This window comes from Thalia democratica, chromosome 7 (assembly GCF_965202585.1).
Source record: "Thalia democratica chromosome 7, ktThaDemo2.hap1.1, whole genome shotgun sequence".
Taxonomy (NCBI): domain Eukaryota; kingdom Metazoa; phylum Chordata; class Thaliacea; order Salpida; family Salpidae; genus Thalia; species Thalia democratica.
In genome coordinates, this window is record NC_139171.1 from 50,313,474 (window position 1) to 50,339,405 (window position 25,932).

A 25,932-nucleotide genomic window follows, 5' to 3' on the forward strand; every position below is an offset into this window, starting at 1 on the left:
ACTAATTATAGAAAAAAATGAAACAAATGTTACTGACAGTGGGTAAGGTTAGGGTAACAGTGAATGTAAAAACTAAAAAGTAAGAACCATTAAAAAATAAATAAAAATTATTTAATAAAAACACAAAAAGGAAGAAAAATAAGTTATGGATTGAGGGTAAGGGTTCGGGTAACAGTGATTGTAAAAAAAAAAAATAAAAAAAACTAAAACAAACAAAAGTTAATTATAAACTTTCAGCCCGTGCAAAAATAACCGTTATTGCAAAAAGTTTCTTTGTGCAAAAGTGTCCCTCCGTGAAGATTTGACGTCTACCCAATAAAGTAAAAAATAATTGTATAAAACCTTAAAAAAAGACTGTAAAAGTACTTACCTAGATTATCACCATCTTTAGAATCAAACCGGCAATCATTTTGGAAGATTTTAGTTCCATTTTCTTTGCAAATCCTAACATAATCACTACAATTTTGGTTTAAACAACTCCTTGATTTGGTTGGAGTTTCTTCACGTTTCGTTTTCTTCACAAAAGCTTTATTTTGGTAGTGAACTAATGCCATGACGATGTTGAGTATTGATAAAAAAATTTAAGTGCTGTAGAAAAATATATTTAAAAGACAATTTATTCAAAGATTTTAAAGTTTTATTAAAAAATACATACTCAAAAATATTTTTTGCTCATCTTAAAAAATATAAATTTGTTAGGCAAATATATCTTTTTTTTAGTTATATTGCTAATCTATGTTTCATTTAAAACATAAAAAAATTATTAAAACTATTGGTACTAATATATTTATACATTTTAAGAACTTCATAACCAAAAGAATTTTTAAGATACTGGGTTTCATCATAAAGAAACTAAATCATAATTAATTATTAAAACTAAAATATTTGTTTTCTATTTTTAAACATATTAAAAGTAAAACTTTAATAATTTTCTTCAAGAATGTAGTTTCAGTGGTAGAGGATATCAAATAATTTGTTTAACCTGCATAAATTTTTATAATATAAATGTATTTTAAAACTATTACTTTAGAGGTTTAAAGAGTTATCTAAAAGAATTAATAAAATAAAAATTACTATATTTTAAGTAAAATAATAAAATGATTTTTATAAAAAAAACTTGGATTTTTACAAAACTAGTGATATTTATTTAAAATTTTAAAATTAAATCTTTATACTTCTAAAAAAAAATAATAATTAAACTAATCTTACAGAAATATGAATAATTTAAGATTAGAAGCTTGTAAAGGAACATAAACCTTATACTTGTAACTTGTTTTACGAAACTACTTATGTTATCATTTTTGCAGGAACTTCTATCAGTATTTTTATGTTTTAACAGGGCAAAAATATATTAACTTTGTAAAAATGTTAAATTTTTGAAAACTCTACTTATGTTAACAACATAGGTAGTCACTGTGTTTATGTAGTACAACTAACTTTTACTAGTTTCAGAGTAGGTCTTCAGGTACAAATAAATGAACAAAACAATGATCTAAAACACTTTGTAAGGTTACAAAGTAGTGTACAACCACATTAAAAACCATAAATAAATTTAAACTTAATTTTAAACTAAATGATACTTAATAGTATTCTATACTATACTTATAAAAACTAGGCATGACTTTTGGCTGTCATAATTAATTTTGAAGAACATATCAAATACTAAAAAAATAAAGAACATCATTTTTTAGAATATACATTGAATATGGCCAAAAATATTACACAAAAATTAAGTATATTCTATACGAATGTATTAATAAACCAAGAATTAACTACTTGGAATAAAAATATAAAAAAATATTTTAAATTAAACAAGATCATAACAAATAAGTTCAGTTCTAGAACTATATCTGGAAGGTCCTGACTAGAATATCACTGCAATCACACTGTGGTTTTTATAGCTATATCTTAAAAATGTGAGCTTGTTTTAGATCAACTTGCTTTCTGGTAGACTGATTATTTGTAATGTACAATGTTCAATTCTTAGGTCATATTGTTTTTGTTTTTTTGTAAACTTTTGCATCTTTGTTTACCAAAGTGCTTTTTATTTTAAATTTGAACTGGCTGAAGATTAGAGACAATCTTTTTTGTCTTTATGAAACATATGTTCCAGCATTTTTAAAATCGTCATTTCAATAAACTATTTAAAAGCCCTTCAAGTGGGCTCAGTAGAAGGTGTTCAAGTTTGAATATTAACCTTATTATATATATATATATATATATATATATATATATATATATATACAGGATTGCCAAAAAACCTGAAATTTGAAAATTTTAGCTAAAAAAACCTGGAATTTTAAACAATTATTACATGTTTAGTAGTAAAACTTTATTTTGACACGAAAAATCTACCATATAGATAAAAAGATTTTGTCGTCATCAAACAATTTTTTTACTAAAAAACACATTTAAAGTAGCTTTACAGTATCTTTACAATGTTGCTATTCTACTTAACACAGTTTTTAACCTTAAACTTAGCTTTAAACTTAAATAGACTTAAAAACGTATACTTTTAAAAACCTGGAAAAAATTTCCCAAAAAAAAAAAGGCAAACCTGTGTATAAATAGATTTATGATTAATTGTAAATAGTAATGATAGATAATAATAAGTATTTACAAGTATTGGTACAAAAAAAAATTAGTCCATTTAGAGCAGGGTTTCCCAAAGTGGGCGATTTTACGATTTTAGCAAGTTGGGGGGCAATAATTAGTAAAGGGCGAAAAACGGGGGGGGGGGGGGACGGGCGAGTTAAAAATTTTGAAACTCACACTGGATATTCTTGAGTTGCAGATGAAAAGTAAAAAAAAAAAGATTTTAGGTGTATTTTTTAATAATTTTTAGGTGTTTTAAACGGTAGTCTTGTTGGAGGGGAAATTTCCTCAGAAGGGGCAATTTGAAAAAATAGTTTTGGAAACCCTGATTTAGAAACTTCTATTGTCAAAAAGTCTACTAAAGTGTTATAAATTATTCTAAAATTTCGCTTCAAAAAAGAAACGAACTCCATTTTTTTAACTTAGCTACTTTTTTTATATCTAAAGCAACAGTGCAAAAACTCGAGAACACTTTTTTTGAATATTTGATACAATTTTTTTAGTTTTGAGTTGAAATGTCATGCTTGATTAATTCTTGCTATACGTTCTAAGCAAAAATGGCAACTATGCAAATAAGCACCTAAATGAAAGTTCAAATACTTATTTTCATATTTTTTTTTTGCTTTTTCATTTCACTTAAGTAGTTGAATTACTACAGTTAATGATACGTAGTTGAATTGTTATTTTTAAATTAAACTGCATTAATTATTTTATATAAAAGTATTAATTATTTGTTTTCAACTTTGCCGATATTTAAAGCATTCCGAGGTTTTTTATTGAAAAAAAAACTATTAAAGCTTATCTCATAAAACTCGTTTTATAAATAATAAAGTTCCATGTCTCCAATAAAGTTTAATTATCGGTTAAAATTTAGCATATTCAAAAACCCTATGCACGTTTTAGATGATTTTTTTTTTGAAAATCTCTCTATAAAATTAAAGTTAGAACAGTTTAAATTAACTCAAGTCTATTTGTATTATCAAATAAACATCTTTATAACTTTAAAAGTGTGATAATTTTTACCACTTTGTATATTTTTAGGGTACTAAATTATTTTTTGAATAGTCTTTATAAGAAACAAATACCTACTTGGCCTAAGAAATGGAAAAGAACAGCTAACTGAACTCTTTTATTTTAATATTTTGATAGAACTATATTTCTTTTCTGCCTTATGGAATTTAGAAATTATGTAGGTTTATATTCATCAGTTAAACAATTATATCAAAAAATTTGAAAAAAAAAGTTTGCTAAAACTACACAAAAATACTTATTTATAACTAAAAAATTTACAGTTTTTCTTTAATATGCTATAGTCTTTATCGAAAAAGATAAATTGTTCTTGAACTCAAAACAGTGAGTTTTTTTTTGGAAATTTTCTAAATTGCTATGAAAAACGTAAACATACTTAAAAACAATTCTAGCTAAAATTTAAAACTAAGCTTTGTTTGTAAAAACATTTGTTTTGTTATCATCCTTATTATATATGGTTTAGTAGTCTGAGAAATAAAACCGGGTGAGGTTTCCAATAAGTATTTTTAGTTGTACAGATCTCACCTTTTACCCTAAAAATGCCTTATAACCAACTTTGAGCTTTAAAAAAAAAGTTGTTGACGACAAAATAATAAGAGTTTTTAATAACGTATTGTACTTTTGTACAAAAGTTAAAAAAATCATAAACATAATTTTTTTTTTCAGTTTGATTAGGTATTTTAGTTTTGAAGAAAAACCATGCAGTATTTTGACTTAAAAAAACTGACAGCATTTCAATTTACCTAATTTTGGAGCGGAAAAAAAACAGTTTTGAGAAGAATAAATCTAGTTTTACCAAACTAAGAACAACAATTAGTTTGGTTATTTACAACAATAAACTTGCGAACCCTTTAAGAAAACCAAGTTTCATTTCAGTTAATTTAAATAGATAATGATCGACTAAGAAGTTATAGCTGCTTGGAAATAAAGTTAAGCTGTTCTTCGATTTAAATTTTGTTATTTAAAGTTAAATATTTCAAAACATTACAAGTAGCTACTAAGTGTAAATATAAACTAACCAAGTATAACTTAGTTATAGTTGATGGTAGCCTAAACTTTTAAAATTGTTTTAAATACAGCAAACAATTTATAGAAAATTAATGGGCGCTTAAGTTATAATTCTACAACAGTAAATTTTTACTCAAAACTTCGATGCTGTAATTAGCTTCAAAAAAAAAAACTTGTAATACTGCATATTTTTTGAAAATAATAGCACAAGTTGAACTTAATCACAGCGTTGTTAAGCTAAAACAGCTAAATATTTTGCGGTTTTGAAAACAGCTTAAAACGTAAATTTTTAACAAGTATAAGCCGTATCAATTAATTTTTTAAGGAAAATACTGCTTATTTTATTGCTAACTGCTGGTCTTCGTGTACATAAGTTCAAAGAAATAAAAGTATTTATCATAAAACTAAATGTTTGCTGACAACAATTAAAACCCGTTAGCTTCAATAAAAAAATTTAAAAAAAAACGCCCTTTGTTTTTTATCAAAAAATAATAGGACAACAGATTTGAACAGAAGAAAATCTTGTTTAGTTAAACATTTTGAGAATAAAAGAGTTATTTTCAAAACATTCACCAAAAGTTAACAACTTTGAAATGCTAGCATTTTATAATATCGAAAAGTAAAACGTATTTGTATACACGTTCCTTTTATTTTCTGAACATTATAAAGGTGTTAACAATTTTAGGCATATTCCCATAAATTTATTTTATATGATTACTTTTTGTTAACAACAGGTTTATGATAAATTAAACCTAAAATTTAATCTTATCAACTTAATCTGATTAAGTTTTTGTTCAAAGTTATTCTTAGATGCCAAAAATTTTATTTAAAAGTTTCCTTTTAAGAACGAACAGCTTTACGCTTTGTTTTGAGTATAGAAAAGATAATTAAGCTCAACATTATAACTAGTTTTACGAACAATCAAATCTTATAATCACTTATTTTATTGAAATTTAGATATTTTAATACTAAAAAAACAAGTTAGTTTGTAACCATAAAGTTTATTACCAAAATAAAAATCAACCAATTTAGTAAGTTTGATGAAAATTATTGATCTTTAAAAAAATTAGAGTGCAAAGCAAGTACTACCACAAAACTGAAACATGTATAAACTTAATAGTTTTTTTTTTGTTAATTAAAGACATATTTTAATTACAGCAACAAGAAAACATTATCAGAATTAATTTATTGGTTTGGAAATGACAAAGAAAAGTTTTATAAACTTGCAAAAAGTAAAAAAAAAACGCATATTTATTTCACAACAAGCAATATGTTATAGTGTTAGCTTCACTAAAAAATAATATATACATTTACTGATGAAAAACTATTTGATAAAAGCAACCATTCAAGCAATAACCAAAAATATCATTATTATACAGATTATTCTATTTAACATTCAGACAGTTTATTTTTATAATTTTCTGTAAAATAGAATGAAAAGCAGCTGTTGCTTTATCATGATAGTAGTAAGGTAATGGGATTGAATAATCTTTATTAAAAAGGTAGATTTTATTAAATTCACTTACCGTGTTTATAAAATAAAATTTACGATCTTATAGCTGAAGTTAATAATTTTCATAAGACATACTATACTGGTAACTTTTCAAAATTAATGAAGACTATAGAAGATTTTTTTCATTGATTAAAATGTTCGTAGAAGTTGATTAAAGAATACAAAATTTTACAAAAAATGGTGCAAGATAAAAAATAACTTTAATTACTATAACTTTTCAGTTTAGACTCCATTTGTTGGTTTAAAAAGTTTCTCAAACGCTTAAAAGATATTATTTTACGTTTAAGTAAAAACTTCAAAAAAAAACTTAAGGCGAGTTAAAACACTATAAATCATTTAACTAGTTTAAATCTGATCACCGTAACAAATAAACTTTTGTTTACAAAAAACGGTCAATTTTTTTAAATATTCTTTAAAAAGATTTCGCAACTTTCAAATGATGTACAAGAAAAAATGACTGATCAATTTTCTTACGCGCAGTTTTAAAATTACTTTTCAATTTTCATTATAAAGACACAACTATATACAAAATATAAATTCACTTATTTAACTTGATTGAGGTTTTCGTGCCTGATATTCACAACATGAATACAAAAAACCCGAACATTCATAATAAAAACAATTTCAAAATGTATCAAAACTTGCTTATTTTATTTAACTTACATTTCGATGCAGTAATCCACATTCAACTGAACAAATTTTAAAAACTAATAATCTATCACACGTTTACTTATTATTTCCTCCTGTTTTGTCTTAAAAAGTTCAAAAAGACTTTTGATTTCTCACGACTTTTTCTTCAAATTTTAATTCTAGCATGCTTTCCGATTTTAACCCAAATTTTTATATTCTATTTAAACGTCGCAGTTGGCCAGGCCTTCGATGATGAACAAGTTTTTCTTTATTCTCAGCGTGGTCAGCCTGGCGCAGGCGTTGTGGTACCAACACTCGTTGATCAGTTTCCACATTTCATCCAGTTTCTGTCAAAAGTGATTAATTTTTATGAAATATAACAATTGTGTCCAAAATACTGGCATTAATCTGGCACATGTTAAGCGAAACATGTGAGTTATTTCGAAAGAAATAAGTAACAATGTTCAAGTGTTTCATGATAGACATTGTATAAATGTCAAGTCGGGTTTCTGTCCAAATTATCAATGTGACTCTCAAACAGATAAGAAAAATATTGGAAAGTTGTTACAAATAATATATTCAAGATTTTAGCATTGTACAAAAACGATATCAGAAATACTTTACCAATGAGATTCTGGTGTTAAGTGAAAGAGTTGTTTTTAAATATGAAATGCACGTTCAAGTTTTGACTATTTTATGAATGCCAAATTTATGTTAAAATTATGATTGTGACTGTGGTACATGTAAGACACATTGCGAGTTGTCATGATTGAAAATTGTGTTCTAGTTTCTACATTAAACAAAAAATACTAAAAACTGTACTTTATACTTTATAATTGAATGGATAATACTGATAATTGTAATAAGATTGAAAAGAAGTTTTTACTTTGTTCTAAAGAAAAAGTTCAAAGTAATTGGATGTTTTAAATCAATAAAAAATTGAAGCTTTATTAAAATAAAATACGAAAAAAAATATTGATAATTCAAAAGTATTTAAGTAAACAAAACAATTCAAAAATTAAAACTTTGTTTTTTTAACTATTGACCTCAACTTTGAAGTGGGTAACTTATATTTTTATTAAAATTAAGCGTTAATGTTTAGATATTAAAAAGCTGAACTATTTTTAAGAAAAAACTTTTTTTTTTCAAATTAATGCTATCAAAATGTTCTAGTTAGTTTTTTAAAGTAACTTTTTTTGTACTTTTTCAGCTCAACGTGCTAAGACTGAACAAAAGTTTAAGTATTTTTAAATATGTATGACATCATAGTTGAAGATTTCTTGAAGTACCTTATTCAATGAGAATAATACAAAGAGGAAATAAAAATATTTATTTAAATTATCAAATTCTTTGGAAAGCCTTACCAAATTTTTTTGGAAAATCAACGATGACAAGACTGCCTTTTGTACGTTTATACAAAAATAAAAAAGTATGTTAAAATAAAAATTTATTTACAACTTGTATGCTCACTGAAAAACTAATTAACAAGCTATGTTTAAAGCTTCCTAAAATATCACTTTTGTGATATTATTTTTTCTAAACTAAAAACTAAGAAAATATAGCAACAAATAAAAATTAAACAAACTTCATGGTTTGGCCAGTCTTCATTGGTGGGCCGCAGCTTCAAATTGCACACGACATTTTGCATTTGCTCGATTTCAGGGTCGGAAGGAACGTCGTCTTCAAATGGCATCTTGTAAGGAAGCGCTTCGGTATCTGTGAAAAACAAATAAACTTTTTCAAACTAGAACCTCAAATAATAATAAAATCTTTACAACTTATTAAAGATAAATAAATAAACATTATTACATTAAAAAAATATTATAAATCTATAAAAAATTATTTACATCACACATAAAATAATACAAGTATAAAAATATTTTTGACAAGTAAAGTAAGCTGCAATCAAGGAATTTATTGTATTCATTAAGAAACTACATCAACTACAACAGTGTAAAAAACCTCCGATTTTAACTCTTCTGCAAATCTCCCAGAACACCAAGCCGAGCGAGTAGACGTCGGCTCTTTTGAACGCGTCAAAATGTCTTTCATTCAGCGTGTCATCCAGCACCTCTGGCGGCATGTATCTGTGTGCAAACAATGTTTCATTCATAAAGCTTTTGTATTCATTAATAGCGGTATATTATCAAAATCCACCAGATTTTTTCTTAATATTTTCTTTATTTATTAACTTTTAATTTTTTTTTTGCATTTTATATTTTTATTTATATTTTACTATCACTGTTACCCCTAACCCTTACCCTCGGTCGGTAAGCGGTTCTCGAGTTTGTCTGGGTGGATTTTGAACGTGTCCCTTAATAGCAGTGTTTTTATGACAGCATGACAGTTGTATTTTTCAATTAAAATATTTTATTAAAGTTTATATCGACAAAAGTATAGCATCGAGCCGGCAGTTATGTTTAATTATAGACAATATAAATTAATGCATATAAAAGTTTATTGTCATATATCAAAGACTTTTAAATTTTTTTTTATAAAAATGTTCTTTTAAATATAATTAAAACGTTCTATACACTTCAGATATTTTACTGTTTTCAAATTAGTAAACAAACTTTCAAAATATCATTTAATAAATTAAATATTATCTCTTATAAAGAGTTTTTGCCTAACTTAACAAACCAAGCAAAAGAAAAACATGTAACATTCAAGCTAAAACGTTCGAAACATGATTTAATATTTAACAACTTAAATCCTATTTTAAATATTTAAAAAGTCTTAAGAAAAAATCACAAACCTTTTAGTGCCGACCCTGTTGTTCATGGGTATGTCGATGGTGTCCGAGGTGGAATCGTGCCTGACCGCCAGCCCGAGATCCGCGATGCAGCACTCCCCGTTCCGCTTCACCAGGATGTTTTTCGTCTTGATGTCCCGGTGCGCGATGGGGGGTTTACCTGAATTGAAAAAGTTGCGGTGAGTGTCTGATAAATCACGTTACAGTGTTAAAGTATATTTATTTAAATTATGCGTAATAATTTTAAGCAGCGTTTCCTGTATTCCAAAAATATTGAGCTCCAAATACAGAACAAATGTTTGTTTGGTTTAAATTAAAATGATACGGTCTAGTAACTGTGTGGCAATTTGCTCATAGGTATCTGGTAACTGTGCTTTTAAGTAGTTTATGGACGGCATAAAATTATTGAAATGATCTATAACTGAGCTCAAACCAATAGTTGCCTTGTTTTCAAAATATTTAGTCTAGCTTTTGAATTGTTTATAATTTTGTTCAACAAAAAAAATACTGAACATAACTTGAATTTTTTATATTAATTGACCAAATTAGTTAAACTTCGTTTGTTTGAACGTGAAACAATGAACTAAATGCTAATCGCTTTTGTGTTTATTTTTAAAATTTATAAAATTTGTTTAATAGTTATTACTACGAGCATTATAAATCAATATTAACTCAAGGGAATTGGACAACAAATAGTAATTCAAAATGACATTTGATTTTGAATGCAGTAATCGATTGCAGTAGAAAAGAAATTATGCATATTAGTTTATTTAAAACAAACTTTGTTTAAATAAAATAGCATGAAAAATTACAGACTATTGGAAATCAAAGTGAAAAAAACCATCACAAGTCTTAAAAACTGTTATGTATATATTTTTAAGTTTTTTTTAGTTGTCTAAGTTAAAACAAACATTACAAACAACCTTATAAATTACTTTCTATTGCAATCACTGGTTATACCTAAACAGTAATTAAAAAAAAAGATAAATGCGAATCAATTAGACCAAAGCTGAAAAACAGGAGTGAAAATTAATCATGAAAAGTCAGACATGTGCAGAACAAAAACAAGACTGAAAATTGCGTCGTAAAAAAAAAACAAAATAAATGTCAAAAGTTTTTTGGAAGCAAAAGATCAATAAAGTAAAGTAAATTATGAAAATGAATCGATAAATTAATTTTGATAAAAACACAACATCGAAGTGACAAAAAACTAATTCCAAAATAAAAATGAAATGTTGGTATAACATAAAGTGTTTTTGAACAACATATAAAAATAAATTCTTAAAAAGGACAAGACCTTATACAGATAAGTACTAATCAAAAAAGACTTAAAATGTTGTAGAGTACAAATTAAAATTTTATACATTTTTCATAATCAAAAACAATGCATCAACTTAACCGTTGTCATCTTAAGAATGTAACTGTGCTTTGAACAATTAAAAGTATAAGAGAAAAAAAATTGAAACTTTTTTTTATACGTATATTAGTAAAATCTAAAAATTTTACTAGATATAGTAAGGTTTTTACTGAAGCAGTGTAAAGTGAGCGTTATGAGAAAACCGTGTAACAATAACTTCATTCACATATCGTCTGGATGCGTTAACTATGGTTTCCTGTGCTGAGAATTCTGTCGTTTTAGCAAAGCGACAGAAACAAGACTAAATTGATTAAAAACTTTTTCAAAACAAATCATTTTTGTAAAGTTTTTCAACTTTATAACTTAACTTTGAATAACTTTTTTAACTATAAAATATTACGTAAAAATAGTGTTAAATGACTGTTAGTAATTTGAAGTAAATATTATCAAAAACATTTACGGGTACCTAAGATTTATTATTTACAAGTTATTTTTTAATATACAAATCAAGTGTTGCTTAAACAGCAAACAAATAATAAGGTTGTATTAAAGTTTAAAAAACAATAAACTATCAAAAATAACCTGTTAAACTTAACTAAATTGAACTATTGTATACTTTCTTTGTTTATGTGAAGTTTTTTAATTTGATAAACTTCAAGTTTTATAGATACACTAAATACTTTTACGTTAAGTAACTCCTACAAAAGAATTCAGAAATTTATTTTATAAAAGTTTGCTTTAATTCTTAGACTCATTAAGTATGTACAACAGAAAATTATATATTTAGTCATAAAAATCAATCTAACTCACTCAAGTTACTTATGACAATAAAACCACAACATAAAGAACATTGGGAAAAGGGAAAAATATTAATTAATTAAAAAGCACAAATAAACAGTTTAGATTTAAACAACTTTGAGTTATTCAAACTTTTTTGAACACTACTTCATAATACAAGGATAAATATGCAAACTTTTAATAAGAAATAAAACAAGCTTACCCCAAAAAAAAAAAAAAAAAATGTTTCCAGGCTTTCTAAATTTCTTCCAGGTTTTGAAAGTAAGATTTTTTTTGTACGCTTTTAGTATAAAACTAAATTCAAAGTAAAAAACTGTCTCAAATAGTATAAAAATATTGAAAAGTCACTGTTATACTACTTTAAATGTGTTTTATAATAAAATTTTAAATAGTACAAGAAAAAAAATGGTAAATGATATATTTTTTGTATTTAATCAATTTTCCTTAATTTTACATGTGAACATTGTTTAAAACTACATGTTCGCCAGGGATTTAAAAATTTTGTTTAAAATTCCAGGTTTTTTTCTCCTAAACTCTTAAATTTCAGGTATGAATCTTCTGACAAAGGAAAATTAATACTAATGACAAAACATATGAAGCTTGAAAACTAGCTATAGAAAAAATAAAAAACAGCCAACTGAAAGTGCCGATTGTTTCTATGTAAATAACGAAAAATTACTATTTTTCAAAATCCCGTAGAAGTTGGATGGACACGGGTTTGAAAAAACCACTTAATATATCATCGGCGATTGCCGAACACTTATTTAACAATTCTGATTGTGCAAAGAAAAATAGGGAAAGTCATTTCTCAATTATAAGTAAAGCACGTAAGGATTGTCATATAAGTGTTTTAGAATCTTTATTTATAAAAACGTTTAAACCAAATTTATGTAAGCAACAATACGTTTATAAATCTAATCTTTATAAGTCGTTATAATTGTTGTTTGTTGTTATTTTATTATATTTATTGTTTGTTTTGTATTTTTATTTATACGTTTTCTTATCTTAGTTAAATTACTTATTAATCTATTTAAATTATAAACTTTTAATCTATATCTAATTAATTTTGCTTAATTATGCTTATTAGTATTGATTGAATATGTTCTGATGAAATCTCTAACTATTTTACTTACTCAAAATTTAATTTTAAAATTAGTTGCTAACAAAAATAGTTGACAAGTGTTAGCTGAGATCGATTTTACTTGTTTGTTTAATAAATGTTTTAGAATAAACCATGCCTCAAGTTTCTGTTTAATTTATTGATAACAAAACAAAACTAACCAATTCGACTGTAGAAATAAGTTGAACTTTCTCAAGTTTTATTTAGACAATTACTTTATAATAAAATTTTAAAAGGAAAAGACAAAACATAAAAAAACCAACCGAGCGTGCCGACAGTTTCCATGTGCAAGTGGACCAATCCGCTGGCGATGGACCTGACGAAAGCGAACATCTGGTCGGTTCTTATCCAATCAGACTGCAGAACGTCGAACAGCGAGCCTCTGCTGTGGTACTCGGTAATAAGCCACAATTCAGTCCATACTCCCACGTCTGTTTTTATTAAAGATTTAAAAAAATATACTATAACAGTTTGCAAAGTAGTTGATATATTACTTGTTCGGATATCCATTAAAAAACATTACGGAAACTATTAACTTTTGAACATTTATAAAAAATATATAAATAATGTTAAGCAATTTTTTCAAAGAATTTGGCGAAACAAAAATTTCCCGATCAGTTTATATACATATTAAAAACTAAAACGTTGGCTGAAAGGCTAATTTTTATAGATACAAATAATGGTAAATAACATATTTTGAGGTTAATGAATAAAACTATGTAAAGTCATATACACAAACTTAGAAAGAAGCAGTTTAAGAATTTTTAAATAACTAGAAAACACTTGTAAGTTGTTACACGTTGGATTTTACAAACAAGTTGTCAGGTTGAACGTTTTGTGTTCAAGTTCAACAGATAAAAAACGTTTTGTTTTCAACAACTTGCAGACACTTGAACTTGCTGACTCGCGCGTTCATACATTTTTTTGATAAGAAAAACTTTCTAGCGTGATTTATGGCGTCTGGCGATATTTAACGACAAACGTGACGGATTAAAACACGCAGCAGACTTTTTAACTAATTCACGTCACACCAACTTCGTCATTAACTCTGAAAGGGTAAACTTGGGACACGTTCAATAAACTATACGTGAGTTTTTTGTTTAGAAAGTAATTGAATAACTTTATATCAAAAAGACAAGCTTTTCATTAACAAAGGTAATTTCCTGAAGAAAGGTCAATTATAAGAAAGATTCTCCAAAATATTTTTGATAGTGTTTCAATGCGTATCTAGTGATATACAAAATGTGAAAAGCAAAAACGCAATTATACTGGAAAACATGTCAAAATTGATTGAGTTATCCATTATGGTAAGTGCTCAACTAAAAAAAGCTAGAGTGAGACCAATTTATAAACTCAAAAAATACTCCCTTTTTCAGTTATGCAAAACTTAATTTAAATTTTAACAAGAACGATAAGCTTCGTATTAACATAAAATCTAAATTTTATACTCCTAAATATTAAACAAGGAAACATAACTTTTAAAATTTTACAAATCTGCGAGTTTATTTGGCCTGTTATTACCTGATATATTATGTAAATTTGAAAAAAAAACTGAAGTTGCGACTTTGTGTGGTATGACAAATTCTAATGTCATGAGTCTTTATAAAGACAACAAAAACAAATACCTAGTTATTATTTCTCATGGTTTTACTGATTTGGAAAAAAAAGTTTTCTAAAGAATCATTTTATATTTAAAAAAATACTATTAAGGAAACTTCCAGAAAAAAGTAACAAAGTTTTGAATGCATTCTTTCAAACCACAAACTTAAATGAAAAACAAATTTCTTTTGTTCAGAACAGAGCTTTCAAGTTTAAAAATGTTGTTAAGTACTTTGAACAAAAATAAGTCAAAGCTTTAAAGTTATAATTTTCTATATATAACTAAATAACCTACTAAAAATGTCAGTAAATAAAAAAATATTATTATATCCTTATTATAAATATGGCTCTTTTCCTGTGAAGAGATTAAAATCTTTTACTAATGAAATTCTTTTAGTAAAACATAGCTTTAAAATGTATACGGTAGTTGTCCCTGCTTATTTTGTATTTTAACCAGTTACAGAAAAAGTTTTACTTTAAATATTTCAAGAAAAGCCATTGTTCTTACTGTTCTACTAAAAATCAGTGGTTAGCAAACTCCGGTCAGTCAGCAAAAGTAAACATGTGCTATTTTATAACAGAATTTAAGAAATATGCTTTTTTTTTGTGAGTAAACTGTTCTGCCGAGTTATGTTGATCTCATCACAAATTAGCTTTAACATTTTTTTTGGATTAATTTTTTAAATACTGTAGCATTGACTTAACTTTTATTTTAATCTGACACGCAAATAATTTTTCTTAGTAAAGACTCAAATAACTTTTCTCAGTTTCGTTCCTCATTAACTGAGCCCTGCAGTAATCCCTCAAATTTAACCACCATTAATTTAGTTATGATATTTTACTACAGAACTTTGTGTTTTATTAATATTATAAGTATAATAAACAGCGACGTATCTTATAGCTTAAAAACAACAAGCAAACTTAAGATTAAAAAAAACATCTTAAAAGGTGCTACTAATTTAATTGTGAGTCAACAATGAAAGTTAGTTTAGCTACAATTTTTCGTCTAAAGAGATTTTCTACTTTTTTTATAATTTCTGTAAAATATTTGTATAAGTTCCAAAATTATGGTGGACCGCAGACATTTTTTTTTATTATATGAGCCACAAAAGACTTTTTTAAATTAATCTGTTTTATTGTACTAACCACACTGTAAACAGTGCCGATTCGAATACTATCTGTTTATAAAACATAAGCTATCAAATTTTATTAGGTATCTTTTATAAAAAGTACTTGAATGAATATCAAAATTACAAACAACTTTAAGCATAATTCTAAAAAAATACTACATACTGAATTTTAATAAACAAAGTTTGACTACAAACTTTTTCAAGTAGCCTGTGTTAAATTTTTTTTCTTTTTATCTTACATGCTCTTAAACTTTTATTATCATTTGTTACTTATACAAACCAACACTTTTTTAAGTAAATATTATCAAATAATTATACTATTCACAAATAATTTAAATCCAAATACCCAAAAAAAAGATTCCATGATTTAAAAAATTTTCAAACTCTATACTTTAATGAACAAGAATCTTTAGATTTCTTACCATAATCATCAAAATGTAAGTACTAATTTTGAAAAGGATGATATGACTTAATTTTTTGAAGATTTTTACAAACTTTACTTTTTTCCGCTTGAACTTACATACTCTGCCTTAAACAATACTCAATGTTTTCCTAAACCGCAAACCACACTGGTTTATTTGTTAATCACACACTCAATCACAATAAATTTTCATCCAAAACCTTTATTATTGCACGCGATGAATCCAAGCTTTTCAGCATACCCGTAAATATTTTTATTTCCTTAAACCTATATACTCTGTTCCTAACACCACTCACTGTTTGTTACTCAGCAAGCCTTTATTATCTGCATTACCTTACGTACTGCTCGTGTACAACAGTTAATATAAAATAAACCGAACCTTTATTGTCGCACGCGATGAACCCCAGTATGTTCTCGTGCCTGAGCATGACGGTCTGGTAAATTTCAGCCTCGCGGAACCAGCTTCTCTCGTCTCTGGTTGAAAACTTCTTCACCGCAACGAACTCCCCCCTCCACAACCCCTTGAACACTTCCCCGTGCCTAGACGATAGTTTAGTTTGTATCACATTAGATGTATACGCAGTTGTAAAAAGAACACGGTTTTTTTTCAATACAATGATTGGGTTGTTAGTTTTTAAAAGCTTAGCTTCTAATCAGGTTCGTAAGCTGTAATAACAATAAAACGTTCAACTAAAGAAAGTGTTTTGTGGATTTTTACTAACTATGGGATTACGTGTTTTTATTTGATACCTTATAAAACGTTTCCGGCATCTATTTAATTTTAAAAACGTTTAAAACTTATGTAGTAAATGTTTGTTTTTTTATTTAAACATTATTATTATTTGACATTAATGTTGTTTTTTTTTGTTCGAGTTTCAATAAACCAACCTTCCTTTACCAATTTGATTGTCAATTTTTATTTGGCGGGAAACAGTACGGTTTACAAGTAGGGGAAGTCCCGAACCTGATCCGCTTGTTGACCATTCTGAAAAATTATATACAAATTGTAAACTGTTTTGATTTTGTAAACAAAAATTATATCTTTTAAAATTAAAAAAGTAAATTCGTTTTTAAAACTATATATAAAGATTAATTTCAGGATCTTAACTATAATACTCAAGTAAGTTACTGTTTAAAAGAGTATTTACATTTTGATAAAAAAATAAACTTCAACCACAATTAACAAGCGATAAATCAAAAACATTATACCAATCTTAACATTCTACATGCAAACAATTACCAGGGCACTTTTTGTCGGTGTCGTCGTCGTTGTCGGAGTTGGGGTGCAGCTCCGAGGACACGTCCGAGTGTGGCATCTTCCTCTTCCTCCTCCTCTTGCGCTTGTAGAACACGAACGCTAATACAAGCATCACAATAACCACAAAGAAGCCGACGGACGCACCTGTGATAATCACATGTGTGAAGTTAATTTGAAAAAATGATGAAAGCACGTTGAGTGTAAGTTTTAAATGCTAACAATTGGTACTAAAGCCTCTTCATCTGATTTCACATCTTAGTTGTTTTAAAGCAGTTTTTACAACACAGCCGCAAAAAAGTGAAGTTAACTTTTCAAAATAGCCGACAGATACGACAGTGTTAAATACAATTGCTTACTTACACATGTGTAATTGGCAAGTAGGAAAAAAAAGTAGTTAAATATTATGTTATACTTAAGTTTTATATATTTTCATCTGATACTTATTTTGCACTTGAGTTATTCTTAGTCAGTTTTTAGTACACAACCAAAAGTAGTATCTTAATCATTTGCCAATCACCAATGATACCAGGGTTCGTGCACGAAATTTTTTTCGTTTAGCCTGACTGAGACCAATTTAGCCTGACATTTTTTCAAAGTAAGGAAAATCCCCTTTAAAAGTCATTTTAGGTATTGGGGGGTCTTGATTAGTACTATTGTAGTCTCCGACTTCAACCAGCTTTATCTCAAAAATATTTTGAGCTTTAAAAATCTGCTGAAAGCAACTCATAGCTTAGTTACAACTCAATAGAATAAGACTAAATTGTGAAAAAGGTGATTGACCCCCTCCCCTATGCCCTTAACATAACAAATTCAGTGATAAGTTTTAAAATACGTGTTATACCTAATCTATTACTAGTGTAAAAATTTATTATATATTACTCAACACAATTTTTCAATTTAATTAAGCACTAAGTAAAAACATTATAAACAGACTATTTATAATAAAACAACGTGATTTAAAATGAAATGCTTACAGGAGTATTAAAATAAGTAAAAAAATATTTATTATAGTAATTTGGCTAGTACTTAAAATTGATACATAATTTGAATCCTAAACTCTAAATAAATATAGTGATTGTTGATGTCATATCAAATTTGAAAAGCTTACACTTAAATTAAAAAAAAAAAACCTTAAACATTTTGTTCTTGTATAGAAAAATGAATTGTACCTAAAATTTGTACTCCCACAAAACTTAGTAATTATATCTTAAAGCTAAGTTTTAGTGTTGTGAATATCTCTAATAACTTTAAACAAAAAGTAAAATACATGAATAAACTGCTAAGAATTTTAATCTAAAAAGTATTTGGTATATAGCTTTTAAATTAGAAATTAAAACAGTTTAACCAACTAAGCTCTGAAAAACATAGCTGATGTAAACAAATTCAAACAAGCAGCTAAGTTGTTGAACTAAACTAAATATTTTTTAAGAATTTTCATAAATATGACGTATATAATCTACTCAAAACAAAATATTGAATGTTATTAAATTTTTTTCAGAGATTCAACAAAACGTTTTAAGCATTTATTTTTACAAAAACTGACTGATTTTGAATTCAATAACTAAATCTTTATTTAGAAACAAATTCACATCTCAATTTGATCTTAAAAAGATTTCTCAATTTTTTTTAATCAAAAATTTTCAAGCATTTGAACTGAGAAAAACTGAGATTCTCAAGTTTTTAAATAAAAAACTGATTAAGCCTGACGTTTTCCAACTTTTTTCAAAAATACTGATTTTGCCTGACTTACCCTGACGCGCACGAACCCTGTGATACGTTATAAAAAATCTATATCACATAAAAAAAACATCAATTTTACGAAATACAAAGCTAACATAAAAGCTATTTTTATACCAGGGGTCGGCAGTCTTTTATAAGTCGTGGGCCAATTAAAAAAAAAAGTTGTTTGGGAGCTGAACTTTGAATAAAAAAAATTTCAAGGGGCCGCAATAATTTAAAATTATTTAAGAAATAACTAAGTAAAAAAAAAAAGAGAATCAATAGAGCATTAAAAATTAGTAGTTGTTAAGTTAAGAACTGAAGTCTAGGTTTTTACAACAATGTTTTTTATTGTTTAAAAAAAATACATATATGGTTAAAAGGTACATCGCAGGCCGCAGATTTTTGTTTTGTGGGCTGGAGTTTGCTGACCCTGACCCTAAGAATTTTTTTTAATTACAATTAAAAATTTAGATTATAATTCAAGAAATACTTCTCATAAACTAAACAGATAAGTATGAAAAACCTAATAATTTTAATATATTTTCTTTTAACCTGAAAAGTTTATTACTAAACATATAAAACTTATTTGCTTCATTTTTAAATTAGTCTCTAATTTATTTCATAAAAAGCATATAACGTTTTAACCACACTAATAAAAAGTATTTATTTTTAAATTTTTAAACTAAATCAACATTTTAAATATTCTGTTTTAAATTTATATGTTTAGGAAAGCTATATTTTCAACAACATATAAAATTTAAAGTACCTTTTTTAGTTTGTTACCACATAAACTTAAAATGGTAGCATTAATTTTTTACTCTTAGTTTAGTTGTAATACAAATAAAAATGCAATAAAGCAGCAAATAAATAGTAAGTTTAACATTAGCTAATAAACAAACAAAAACAAACAAAAGTAAGTTTTTATGCAGTCGATATTTATATTTAAAGGCCACGAACTCAAAAAATATATTTACTAGTACTTTTTCATTGATTGTTAGTAGTATTAAACTTTTTTATTAGTTACAATTTTTATCTAGTGCTTTTAATAGATAGTAATTGATAAAAAAATTAAGCATAAATATTTGGCTTGTTTTAAAATTTAAAACTGATGTCATATTGCTTTTGATATTCTTAAATATTAAAACTCACACACATTTTATCATGTAAACTGTTTTGTTACATTTAAAAATAATATAAAATTAATTAAAATTTAAAGTTAATTCAAAAAAGAATAGTATTGATGAGTAATAAAATTAAATTATATAATTAATCTTAATAGGTTTTTTTAGTTTAAAATAGAGTAACGCTCAATACAATATGGATATCAAACTTAATATGCAAGGTAAAAATATAGCTAAAGTTAAGAATTTTATAAGCATTATGTTACGCATTTCACATTTATTAGTAAAAAAATCATCACACATGTTTTATATGATTAGGCAAAGTCAATACATAAGTTTCAATAAAATATCTATACTAATAAGAAAAAAAAAGCTAAACCAACCAATTATAATTGATTGTAGTGAGCTTCCAGAAATACCTAAAAAATATTTATAAATTTACTAAATTATAAATACAAAATCAAAAAACAATATTGTTGATAAAAATTATCAACCGTGTAATAAGAAAGACTAATTTACAATTCATATCATACTCTAATGCTTTTAAAATATATTTAACTGGTTTGTTGCTGTAATATGACTACGATTTGGTCGGAAAAGTTATTACTTTAAAATAATGAAACATATTTACTGCTTACTTACAAGTTCTAGATTTCAATTTATACTATAGCTTAAATAGGAGTGAACTGACAAAATAAAATTAATCTTTTTAAATATTTTTAAAAAGTATACATTTTTTTAGAAGTTATTAAATTCCCGTTTTTTTATAATCTAACGGCTACAAAAATTAAAAGTACTATATTTTTACAAAAGTACTATATTTTGGCACAAGCCTTTAACATCACAGTAAGGATAAAGCTCAGGGTCGTGACCGTTATTAATCTGGTGGTGGCACAAATCCGTCCTGAGGAGTTCCTTGTCGCTGGGCACCACGTTGCACAGCTCCTCCGTGCAGCACTCGTGCACCAGGTTGTGGTTGTACTCGCGCACGCCCACCTTGTTGCACCTCCTGTGGTCGATCTCGCTTTCGGTGCATCCCCAGTCCTCTTCCTCCTCCTGTTCCTGTGATGACAAAATCAATTATAATATATATATATGTTATACACAATACAATGTTATACACAATGTAAAAAAGTTATTTAAAAACTTGCCAAAGGACTTTTGTAAATTTCTTTCAGGTGTTCTAGATTTCATCCAGGCTTTTAAAAAACTAGATTTTTAGTACAATTTTTTGTATAAAAGTAACTAAAGATAGAAAAAATGTTTTAAAAAGTATAACAGCATTGAAAAAATACTGTAAACCACTTTAAATGTGATACAACTTTTTTCAATTCTTATAATAGATTTTTTGTATTTATCAAAATTTTGTTATACAAACTTGTAAAAATTGTTTAAAATTCCAAGTTTTCCAGTTTTGTTTTTTGCCTAAATTGTCAAACTTCAGGTTTCCAGGATTCCAGGTTTTTAGCGATCCTAACTGTTTACAAAAACTATTAAATTTAGTTTCAAAAAATATATTAAGCACCCTTATTTATTCTGCAAGTTTATCATAATACTTACAGTTTAATTATAGCTACCAGATACATTTTATTGACCAATAGTTCTCTTTTTTTTTTTTAATAATTGATTAAAACTTTGACAGTGTATTAATAATAATTTTAACACAACTTTGTATACAGTAAAAATAACTAAAAACTTGTGTTCTTACTTTTAATTTGAGAGCAAAAGTTAGTATAAAAAAAAACTTGGACCTTTTACAGACAGGTCAGTGTTAAAATTATACTATTTATTCATAGTTTTTTATTTTGAGTGATTGAAAATGTTTAAAATGTATTGTTTAATACAATAACTAAACAAGGATTATCATAATTCCAAAAAATAGTTAAAAACATTTTAAAGCTTAAAAATTGATTTAAGTGTTATAAAATAGAAACTTTAGTACATTTTAAAAACATAAAGTTTAACGATTTAATCTAAGAGGAAGTTTGATAAGTTTGTATAAAATTGCTACTTCTTGTTTTAAGTGGTAGTTTTTTGTAGTATAGATAAAAGACATAGACTTATATTTGTTTGTAACAAGGTATATATTTAAATTATTATCACAATCTAACATTTAAAAAATTCCACTAAATTTTGATACAAAATATTAATACATACCATAACAAGCCAACTTTTTAGACCCCACAACCATTAAATGGCTGTTATAACTAAATTAAAAATATATTTTTAATATATAGTATTAATTATTTTTGTTTTCTGACTCCTCACCCCTACAGATTATTTATTTCCTTTTTTTTATTTATTTTTATTTACTATGCTTCTAGAAAATCATTATTTTATAGTTGCACTTTTTTATATTATTATGTATTTACTTTAAAATTATTTTTTTGTGTATTAAATTATTGTTTTATATTTAAAATACAAAAGTTTAAACTAATTTATTTTAGTTCTTTGTAAACTTATATTAGTTTATGCTTATTTGCGTTTTTAATTTTCGAAGTGATTTTTATTTTTTTATTTTGTGTGTCCTGTTTAGTGGCACAGGTTTTGATGCCCAACGTTGCATAAAAAACAACATATATATAAATTTCTAAAAAACATACTAGTTTAATAAGATTTAAAATCTTGGTTTAGCATGTCTCCAAGAAAATTTAGTAGTTGAAATATTAGAATTTATAAAAAAGTTTGCTTAGTTAATTTAAATGTTTTAAATTACCAATCATATACATTATTTTTGATTTATAAAAAACATTAAGAATTGACTGCATCTAAAGGAGAAAAAAAAATTAATCAATAAGTCCCTATTAGAATTGTCAGTTACAGCTTCTTTTTAAAATAGAATTTCTATTTGAATTGGAAGTTTTATAACTGAAGATCTCAATTGGGAAACGCAGAGTATCTTCTGATTGAATAAATGCATAATCACAACAAAAAAAAAAACTTTGTTTTGACTATACTTTTGTTTTAAAAACTGAGTAAATTTTTAAATTTGAATCAAAAAATATTATATATTATTCATACGTTTAGGGCTCAAAAAGTTTTGTCTAAGGACCTGGTGTACGAAAAAAACTTTTGGTTATTGAGTCACACACTACATGCTTTAACAATTTCTTACACAATAATTTTTTCTTTTAATCTGAACTTTTAATCTTTAAGAAATAAAACAATCAATAAAATGAAAGAAGGGAAAAGAAAATTAAACTAAATTTACTAAGTTATGTGTTTACTTAAGAAAGCTTTATTCATAATGTACTCAAAAACTTGTCTAATAAAAAAAAAAGTACAGTCTAATCCTAAAACTTAAAAGAATAAACATTAATAGTAAATTACATTACTAGACTTGAAAAATTAATTTATAAAATGAGAAAAAAACTATACTAATAGCAGACATGAAAATAGTTGAAAAATAGGTCACAATTTTTTAAATAAAGTAAAATTGGAAAAAGCTGAAATACTTTTACGTTGAGTATTATCAGTATTTTATACAAAAAAATTAACTTTTTTTTTAATTGATTGAAATAGTTAAAGAAGTTAATATTTGAATAAATAATCAAAAAAACATTATAAATTTTTTATTAATTTATAAAAAAGTGAATTTGACCATAAACCCAATTTAACTTTTATAAATAATAATATAGAAATTAAGTACTGTAACGTTTATACACTATGCACTTAATGAAAAATTAACAAAAAAAAATAAAATAATAACAATGAATGATAACAAGAACAAAAACTTTTTTATTTTAAATACTCTATTAATTTTTTTTCTGAATACTTCTTAAGTCCAAAAAAGTAAATATAAATAAGCAAATATTATTTGCAAACATGAAAAAAGAAAAATCTTTTTAGGTTACCTCAGAAAGTTAGATTAATTGATTATAAGTTAACTTAAGATAGTAATCTCAGCTTACCATTTATTTATATACTAAACTCTCTGTTAAAAACTACATCTATCACTTAACTTTTATATGCGCATACTAGAGAAATAATGATCATCATACAGTTTACAAAAAACTAGTAATGACATATTTTGTTAAAGATACCTTTTTTAATTAGATTAAAACTTAAATACTTTTTTAAGAAATTCTAAAAATTAGTGTAAGAAAATATCTATTGTGGTACTGATTTTTTCAAATACACTAATGAACCTAAATTTATTTGGCAATTTTGCTAAGTTGGATACCTAATTATTTAACAACTCATTTTTCAAAAAGAAAAGATTAGTTAACCAAAAAGTTTTTAAGAACTTTGAGTTGAAAAACTTTAAATATAAAAACTTTGCTTTGTTTTATAAGCAGTTTATCTTCATTGTTTTATATGCAGTAAGAAATAAATTTGGTTATTTTTTGGTTATTTAAGTACAAAAACAGAACATTTTTGCATATTCATATATCAAAATATTTAATTTCAAACACTTACTAGAGTAGATCCTTGAAATCTCCAGTAACAGGTGTGATTTGTGTAACAGTAACTTCCACTTTCTTCTTTTTGACAATTATCAAATAAAAACTGTTTATTTTGTGACAAAGTGCCACAATAACACTTGATCATACTTTTGTATTTTGTTAACCTGTAGTACAAGCAAATTTTACTAACTACTTAATCTATGCATCCTTTCTTCTTGTTTAAAACAAAATAAAATAAATAGTTTGTTTACTAATAAAATTGTTACACGCTATTACTAAATAAACAAACATATAGCTTAATCAAAAACTAAAGTTGATAATTGTATATGCCTAACATTTTGTTGTGATTTATAATAAACAAGTTTTATAAAAATATACAAAAACTGCTTAATTTTTTGACTGCATGACAAATGTTATATTTGTTTTTATATAACTTATAGTAAAAATATAAGTAACTCCATTGTACAATGAAATCATAAATTGTATACTAAGAGGCAACAAATTTTTCATAATGATTAATATTGAAGAAAAAAAAACAGATGTTTTTACTATATTCCCCACAACAGTGGACAGGGTTGCCACTCTTTGAGCCAAAAATTATTCCCTGAGTGACCAAAAATTTCCCTGAGTAACCTTAAATTTCCCTGAGTATTTTTCAAATCTTAAAAAAAAAATTTCTCTTCTAACACAAATTATTAATACCTCATTCTCATTTTTCTTCTTTAATATTAAAGGAAGGTTGTATGTGTATGCTTCTGCATTAAATTTATGAAAAAAACTGTTTTCAAAAAATCAATCTTAAAAGGTTTAAACAAATTAAAAATTAAAAACTAAATTTTTGCACAACTTTGTGTAAACTTGTTAGTTAACTTTCTACATAAAAGAATAAAGTTTAATTTGTTTGACATTTTAATTGACAAAATTTAATTATACTATAATAATAATTTCACATGAAGAACTCACTTAAATGCATACATAATAACTTCATTATGACTTGTATGTCTTTCCTAGCAACTGTTCTGAATGCAGTAAATAAAACTTAAAATTAAAATAGAACTTGAATTTCGATCAATAGGGCTTTTTTTAAATTATCTGCAGTACAGTGACCTAAAAATGCTGAAGTAAAATATTGACAGTGTACTTTTTTTTCTTCATGCATCTCACCACCAAATCTAGTTGAGTTTTTTGCAAGACTTTATTGAAACACTCATCAAATGAAATGGAATAAAAAGAAGAGCACAAAACTGTTTTTTTTAAGAAATCTTTAAAAAAAGGGACTATACCAAAGTCTGTTATATATGAATATTTGGTTCTATTCATGCAGAACTTTTTTGCAATTTCACTATCAGGAAACATGGTAGTGAATAAAGTGTTATTATTATTGCAAGAGTTTCCTGACCAGTTTTCTTTGGTACACTTGAGAGTCCAATAAATTTCAGCAGCTGTTGAAGAAGTTGCAGCTGATATATTAGT

General features: G+C 25.7%; 1 protein-coding gene across 2 annotated transcripts; it reads right to left on the reverse strand.

The window, feature by feature from the left end:
• Nucleotides 1-5,696: 5,696 nt before the first annotated feature.
• Nucleotides 5,697-24,619, reverse strand: LOC145840323 (TGF-beta receptor type-1-like). 2 transcript variants are annotated; one of them, XM_082947544.1, is made up of 11 exons: nucleotides 24,473-24,619; nucleotides 20,926-21,115; nucleotides 20,437-20,472; nucleotides 17,193-17,354; nucleotides 16,841-16,937; nucleotides 16,332-16,492; nucleotides 13,066-13,233; nucleotides 9,531-9,687; nucleotides 8,738-8,862; nucleotides 8,361-8,491; nucleotides 5,697-7,122 (listed from the first exon to the last, which is right to left on the reverse strand). In XM_082947544.1, exons 1-11 carry the CDS (start codon nucleotides 24,602-24,604, stop codon nucleotides 6,997-6,999), a joined length of 1,485 nt encoding a protein of 494 aa, XP_082803670.1. In that variant the 5' UTR covers nucleotides 24,605-24,619; the 3' UTR covers nucleotides 5,697-6,996. The 2 variants fall into 2 exon arrangements, with proteins under 2 accessions (XP_082803670.1, XP_082803669.1); XM_082947543.1 differs by having other exon boundaries at nucleotides 20,887-21,115.
• Between the last annotated feature and the right edge of the window lie 1,313 nt (nucleotides 24,620-25,932).

What these genes read in the sequence shown, in the direction of transcription:
- LOC145840323 (XM_082947543.1), bottom strand. Translation starts at nt 24,604, where the DNA reads ATGATCAAGTGTTATTGTGGCACTTTGTCACAAAATAAACAGTTTTTA. An exon ending in GATTTCAAGGATCTACTCTA is followed by an intron (nt 21,116 to 24,472) that starts GTAAGTGTTTGA and finishes TTGTCATCACAG; the next exon opens with GAACAGGAGGAGGAAGAGGA. An exon ending in AATCAAATTGGTAAAGGAAG is followed by an intron (nt 16,493 to 16,840) that starts GTTGGTTTATTG and finishes ACTATCGTCTAG; the next exon opens with GCACGGGGAAGTGTTCAAGG.